The sequence below is a fragment of the Macrobrachium nipponense genome, chromosome 23 (genome assembly GCF_015104395.2).
Source record: "Macrobrachium nipponense isolate FS-2020 chromosome 23, ASM1510439v2, whole genome shotgun sequence".
In the NCBI taxonomy this organism is placed as follows: Eukaryota; Metazoa; Arthropoda; class Malacostraca; order Decapoda; family Palaemonidae; genus Macrobrachium; species Macrobrachium nipponense.
Window position 1 is genome coordinate 57,419,528 of NC_061090.1, and position 7,789 is coordinate 57,427,316.

Sequence of the window (7,789 nt, forward strand, 5' to 3'; positions counted from 1 at the left end):
AAGGTTTCTAAAACACCACACACACACACACACAGAGAGAGAGAGAGAGAGAGAGAGAGAGAGAGAGAAATGACGTTAAAATGTAAAACAGTCAGTCTCTCTTTCTCTCTCCCGGTTTGTGTGTGAGTGTGTGTGTACAGATGTTAATAAACATATCTTTGCTTTCATCCTCCTCTACACTGGCCCACCTCTCTCTCTCTCTCTCTCTCTCTCTCTCTCTCTCTCTCTCCCTCTCTCTCCTCTCTCTCTCTCTCTATTTACTCTTCATGAATTGTTTCTAACTTTTCCCAGTCTAACACGTTCATACCATTACTTCATTTTATTGTCAAATATTTATATATCTTTACATTTTTTTTATTTTCATTTTTAGCCAGGGTGAACGGAGAGAACTGCCTAATATTCTGATAATAACAATCACTCTTATTTATCGTCTTATTTTTCCATTCCTCGTGTGGTCAGTGAAATCGTGAAATGTCTTTTCTATTTCAGATTCTTCAAGTCCTTTCCAATCGTTGAGAATTATAGCGAGGAAAGACTATAAAATTAGCTAATGATAAATCAAATAAATTTGATTTCCTTCAAAATAGTACACTTACGACCAACTCGTGGAATAAAGTAATTCCGGTTAATATATTTCTCTGGGTCACCTTCTTTGTTTTGTGAATTACCCAAAGAAGAATCAGATCTTGACGTTCTGATATTCTTTTTTTTTTTTTCTTACTTATCTCAGGACCCGCTATGTGGTCTGAAAAGAAGGAAGATTATTTGCATGGTAAGAGAGAGAGAGAGAGAGAGAGAGAGAGAGAGAGAGAGAGAGAGAGAGAATATTCGCCATGTCGATTCTTTGATGTATTTCCTTAGACTTCTTACGAAGAATGATTATGATGCATATATATATATATATTATATATATATATATATATATATATATATATATATATTATATATATATATAGAATATATACACCAGCTAATGACAATCACCGTTTCAATTATAATCACTCATAAGTTTCCATAACATCTTCTTCAAAGCAATACCAAGAGTTTATTCAGAGTTAATTAACAACCAGCATTCCCAGCATACCAGGTACTCTCACGGTACACACACACACACACAAAAAAAAAAAAAAAAAAAAAGCTATTTCAGAAACCTCTAATCAAAGCGAACGAACGACCGACTGAAACGAAAAACCTACCAGGCGTGACGTCTAATATATATATATATATATATATGTATATATATATATATATATATATTATACATATGTAATATAATAAGTATATAATATATTAATAGTGTAGTATATATTAATATATATATATTATATGTGTATATATATATATTTGGGTAAATCAGTCGGTTACGTGCTCGACTACCGATCTCAGAGTCTAGGTTCGATTCCCCGCTCTGCCCAACAAGGAAGCAGAGGAATTTATTTCTGGTGATAGAAATTCATTTCTCGGTGTGGTTCGGATCCCACAATAAGCTGTAGGTCCCGTTGCTAAATAACCAATTGGTTCCCAGCCACGTAAAAATATCTATAATCCTTCGGGCCAGCCCTAGGAGAGCTGTTTATCAGCTCAGTGGTCTGGTTAAACTAATATATACTCAACTTTAGAAATAAAACAATCAATTTTATATTTCTCATAAATAATATTTTGTATGTGAAATTAAGACATGATAAAATCTATGTATTGCTAATACTTACTTTTTTTAATTAAAATAATCGGTATTTCCAATATCTTTTTTACATATAAACATTAGTGTACTTTCCCCCAATATTCGTAACGTAATATTATAACTAAAAAAAATATCTGTACATTCCCGATACTTTCCATTTTTTTTATAAAAACAATATTTATTTCCAATATATTTTTTTTGATAGATAGAAACATCAGCGTAGGTCCTTTCAATATTTTCCGTGCAAAATCAAAACTGATTAAAATGTGCACATTCTTGATACTTTCCGTATTTTCTTTATTAAAATAATCAGTAACTCAATACTGTTTTACATAGAGACATCATTGTACTTCCCCTCAAATGTTCAATATAAAATAAACAAAATAAATCTGCATTTCTAACACTTTCACATTTTATTCAAATTAAAGCAATCAGTACCCAGCTCCAAATATTAAATTTAAAATAAGCAAAATAAATCTGTGTTCCTAACGCTTTCAATTTTTTTAATTAAAACAATCAGTAACTCCAATATTTTTTTACTTAGAGACATCAGTGTACTTCCCCTCAATATTTTCAGTATGAAATAAACAAAATAAACCTGTATTCCTAACACTTTCAATTTTCTTAAATCAAAACAATCAGTAACTCCAATATTTTTTACATAGGTAAACCAGCGTATCCAAATATTACTCATTTAAACGAAAGAAAAACAGTGTATCTAAAAAAACAAAAACAAAAAAGTCAACTCGTAACACTTTCAAAATTGTTTTTAAATTAAAACAATCAGTAGCTCCTATATATTCTACATAGATGCATCGGCGTATCCAAATATTCTTCATTGAAAAAAAATCAGACTATTAAAAAAAAAAGTCAACTCGCAACACTTTCAATTTTTTTTTAAATTAAAGCAATCAGTAGCTCCTACTATACATTCCACATGGATGCATCGGCGTATCCAAATATTCCTCATTTAAACAAATACAAAAATCAGCGTATTCTTTGAAAATAAGTAAATAAATAAATAAATAAATAAAATAAAATGAAAACGGTCTACGCGTACTAAACCATGGTCATGTCGGTTCGCTTAAACGACGCGAAATTACATAACACACCAGTAGCGGACGAAGAAGTGGGCGTGAGAGGACCGACCCGGGTCGTTCCCCGGGGTCGGTTTCTGTCTCCGAAAAAACCTCTCCCTCTGACCTTCCGGGTGGAGCTATAAGTTCCCCAAACCTAAGCGTTATCGGCACAGTGCTGAAGCGGTAACGAAGCCATCAACATGGCTTTTTGTCTCGTGAGTTGCTTTGTTGTCTGATTATTGGCGTACACACTCATAGTTCACACATAGACAGACAGACACACACACACACACACACACACACACATATATATATATATATATATATATATAATATATATATATATATATGTATATATATATGAATCAAGAAAAACGGAGCATGATAAATATATAATGACAAAACCCACGACTTTTGTCTTTTTACACACACACACATTCACACAACACACACACACACGCTATATATATATATATATATATATATATATATATATATATATCAATATATATATATATATATATTTATGCATACACATACATATGGAATATTTTTCTATGAGAATATTTACCAGAAATTAATGGAACATGACGACTTGCTTTGAGGTCAGTGTTTTTTTATAATTACCTTTTTTTCGCTTTTAGTTCCAATAGAATTATCTCCCTGAACGCTAAATAATGTGGCAAACCAAAATGATTATCTTGATCAAGTACGACATCAGTTGTGTTAGCTCATTCAAGCATCATCAGTGGCTCTACACATAATCGCTCAGGATTTCGTAGTTAGATTCAACTGACCCTGAGATTTTGCCCCTAACAAGACGATGAAGCGATGGGTTTGATGCCCTGTTCTGTCGTTTGCCCATTTACGTATAAAGATGTCAATTTCAGAAGCCCAAAGCTGCTATATTGTTTGAAATATTGGTGAAGTTTCTTACATTCTGCTAAAACTCTTATACTGCCGTCTGCCTCTCTCTCTCTCTCTCTCTCACAGTCACACGCACACTTTATCTCTCTCTCTCTCTTCATAGATTTTATACCTTGGTGCAACTAGTTTTCCCTTTTTTGAAAATTTCCATTTTAGTAATAAAAAAAAGTGTTTATCTTATACTGATGTTCTCCATGGTACAAACCAAAAATATACTCTTAATTTGTGTACGACCATCATTCATGCTTCAATTTCCTATTTCTGTAGATCTTATTAACCGTATATAACGATTATTTTTTGTTCAGCACTTTAATTAAGCCTCAAGTTTTCTTTTCGCTTACTCGTGGAGTAAGCCTACAAACTACTTTGTTCTTGTTGTTGTTGTTGTTCTTGTTGAAGGGGTAGGAAAGGTCTACAGCAGAGCCTAAAAAGGTAAAAAAAAAAAAAAAGTGGTTTGCGTTAGGTTAAAGATGCAGGAATTTTAGGATAGAATACTTATGATTTATTTATTAGAATAAAGATATAAAAACAAATGATGTTCATGTTCAACAGTACAGAAAAATTGCTTCTAATAAAATATTTCGTATTTATTTTAATTTTCGTTGGTGAAACAAGGCTCTATTTGACATAGATTTTAGTACGTTTTAATTTAATTTAAGTTAGGAATATAATGTTTACAACTTATGCGTGAGGGGAAACTCTTGCACGCATCCCTAGTAAGCTGGAGGTCGGATCAAGCCTTGTTTTCTTCTAACTCCCTTACCTGCATCACACGACAAATCACTTATTTTTAAATATTTCCAAGAACTCCGCTTTCAAACTGTCTAATTCGTCATTCTTAAAGATCATCACCCTATCAAAACGGCTTTTCTCCTTTCAGACATTTTTGCTAAATATATAATTTTCTTCTGGAAATCTTCATCATTTCAGTCTCTTATTTTAATCCGTTTATCGAATATCTTGACCAAACCAAATCGTAACTTTGCTCTGTTTCAAAAATATTCGTCTTTTAGCTTAGGATTCAGTCCTGTCTAATAAAACATTCAGCAATTAAATTGTTTCTATGTTTCTTTAAAAGATCAGCAACGTTATATATAATATATATATATATATATATATAGATATATATATATAATATAAACCGTTATTATATATATATAATATATATATATAGATAGATATAATATATATATATATATATAATATATATCTATATATATGTATATATATATATAATATATATATATATATATATAAGCCGTTATATATAATATTATTATATATATTTATATATATATATATATATATATAAAATATATATTATCATTTTACTAATCTATATATATATATATATCTATAATGTCCATTTTTAAACTTTTAGTAAATGAACCTGTCATCTTAAAAAAAATCATTTCCTATTTTCCGCTAAGATTTCCACCACCGCAAAATATAATTTGATTTTTTTCCGAGATTTTTAGCAGATGTGATTATTTTCCATTCTGCGTTTTCAAAATTAATCACTTTCACTGCCGTGACTCTTATTTTTTTTTCTCTCTCTCTCCCTCTCTCTCTCTCTCTCTCTCTCTCTCTCTCTCTCTCTGGATTCCACGAAAGTGAATGTCTTTTTTATATATATTAGTAAAATGAAGTCACTTTTATTTTCAAGATCGCGATCGATTCTTGATTGCTCTCGAACGTTTCCTGGTCTAACGTGAAATACCTTTCGATTCTGTAAATCGCTAAAATAAAAAAATCACGTTCTTGTCCGAAGTACTGAAAATCGTGATGATTTGGTGAGATAAACTATGATTATCTTAGTATTCATTTTTCGCTCGATCGTGGTCACACAAAGGACGTTTTATTATTACACATTACGTAATAATATTACTTAAATGCATTTAGGTGCCATGCAGCATTGTTGTCTAATTTAGAAAGTGAAGATTTTTTCTAGTTACTTTTATTTAGTTGAGTGAATCTTTTTCTAAACACTTCGATATTTGCAGAGATAGAACGTGCGTATGGTCCTTGTTCCTTCTCATATCCAAAGCAAAAAATAAAAACGCAATGGAACTCATCACGCAAATTGAAAATGAGAAACTCACAGAACACAAACTAAGCATTCTCAAGACAAAACTTTTAGCCATTATTGTCCATCACAAACCACTGTAGGTTTGTTGATACCCTTTCGAAGTCTTATTAAGTTATTTCTTTCATCATTTCGTTGCAGCGGATGGCCGTGTGGGCTCTTGCCCTCACCCTGATGGCAGTTACAACGGTGGCTGACTCCGACTATGGGCATAGCAGCTACGATGACCATGGGGGGCATGGAGGTTATGGCCACGACGATTATGGGCATGATGTTGGCTATGGCAAAGGCCACGATGACGGATATGGCAAGGGTCATGGTGGAGGATATGGCAAAGGCCATGATGACGGATATGGCAAAGGTCATGGTGGAGGATATGGCAAAGGCCATGACGATGGATACGGCAAAGGTCATGGTGGAGGATACGGTAAAGGCCACGATGACGGATATGGCAAAGGTCATGGTGGAGGATATGGCAAAGGCCATGACGATGGATACGGCAAAGGTCACGGTGGAGGATACGGCAAAGGCCACGATGACGGATATGGCAAAGGTCATGGTGGAGGATATGGCAAAGGTCATGACGATGGATACGGCAAGGGTCACGGTGGAGGATATGGCAAAGGCCACGATGACGGATATGGCAAAGGTCATGGTGGAGGACATGGTGGAGGCTATGGCAAAGGACACGGAGGTGGTTATGGTCATGGTGGAGGACACGGCGGAGGATATGGCAAAGGCCATGGAGGGGGATATGGTAAAGGTCATGGTGGAGGCTATGGCAAAGGACATGGAGGAGGCTATGGCCATGTTGGAGGATATGGCAAAGGACATGGTGGAGGAGGATATGGCAAAGGTCATGGAGGAGGTTACGGCCATAGCGGAGGCTACGGAAAAGGACATGGTGGAGGCTATGGCAAGGGGCATGGTGGAGGATATGGCAAAGGTCATGGAGGAGGTTATGGCCACAGTGTGGGTTATGGCAAAGGACATGGAGGAGGATACGGCAAAGGACATGGTGGAGGAGGATATGGCAAAGGACATGGTGGAGGAGGATATGGCAAAGGACATGGTGGAGGAGGATATGGCAAAGGACATGGTGGAGGAGGATATGGCCATGGCGGAGGCTACGGAAAAGGACATGGTGGAGGAGGATATGGCAAAGGACATGGCGGAGGTTACGGAAAAGGACACGGTGGAGGATATGGCAAGGGACATGGTGGAGGATATGGCAAAGGACATGGTGGAGGCTACGGCCATGGTGGTGGACATGGCGGAGGTTATGGAAAGGGCCACCACGGTGGAGGATACGGACATGGCGGAGGATATGGCAAAGGCCATGGAGGAGGAGGCTACGGCAAGGGACACGGCGGTGGACATGGAGGCTACGGTTATGGTGAGTATCGTCAAGAAAATCTATCGTTTTCGGCTGACTTCTTATAATCAAGTTTTCTAATCAAGGCAATAGGTTCCATGTTTCCCCTGTCTATGTTTCTACTACTCCTTATAGGAGTTACAATAATATTTTCTAAATACTAACCATAGCCATTTTATTTAGTATTTCAAGAGTCTATGTCTGGAATTAATAGAGATCTTAATTACTTGTATTAGTCTTTTGGAGAACAAAAATATTTTTTAATACATACTATAGTCATTTTACATAGCATTTCAAGACTCTATGTCCGGAATGACTAGGGCTCTTAATTACGTGTACCAGTCATGTACTATTTCTCTTTCCAGGTTACCATTAAGATGGAAATGGTTGCTGGTTCAGTCATTTCCCTTAATAAAGTGTTGTTACTATGTATGCACCCAGTTTTATTGAAATTTCCTTACAAATTTTGCAACTGGAAACTGCCATTACTCTAATCCTTGAGCTTTATAGACATTAAGGCCTTATAGAGATTAAAGCTTTATAGACATTAAGGCTTTATAGACATTAAGGCTGAAAATATCAATGACTCAGAGCTAAAAAAAAGTATGAATTAAAATTGGTTACGAAATATATAATAAAGG

The 7,789-nt window shown here is 35.0% G+C and overlaps 1 protein-coding gene across 3 annotated transcripts; it reads left to right on the plus strand.

Moving 5' to 3' along the window:
• The first annotated feature begins 2,905 nt into the window (after positions 1 to 2,905).
• On the plus strand, positions 2,906 to 7,580 carry LOC135196696 (uncharacterized). Of its 3 annotated transcripts, none has more exons than XM_064223539.1 (3): positions 2,906 to 2,975; positions 5,915 to 7,169; positions 7,514 to 7,580. In XM_064223539.1, exons 1-3 carry the CDS (start codon positions 2,961 to 2,963, stop codon positions 7,522 to 7,524), a joined length of 1,281 nt encoding a protein of 426 aa, XP_064079609.1. In that variant the 5' UTR covers positions 2,906 to 2,960; the 3' UTR covers positions 7,525 to 7,580. The 3 variants fall into 3 exon arrangements, with proteins under 3 accessions (XP_064079609.1, XP_064079613.1, XP_064079601.1); XM_064223543.1 differs by having other exon boundaries at positions 5,915 to 6,350; positions 6,459 to 7,580; XM_064223531.1 differs by having other exon boundaries at positions 5,915 to 7,580.
• The last annotated feature ends 209 nt before the right edge of the window (positions 7,581 to 7,789 follow it).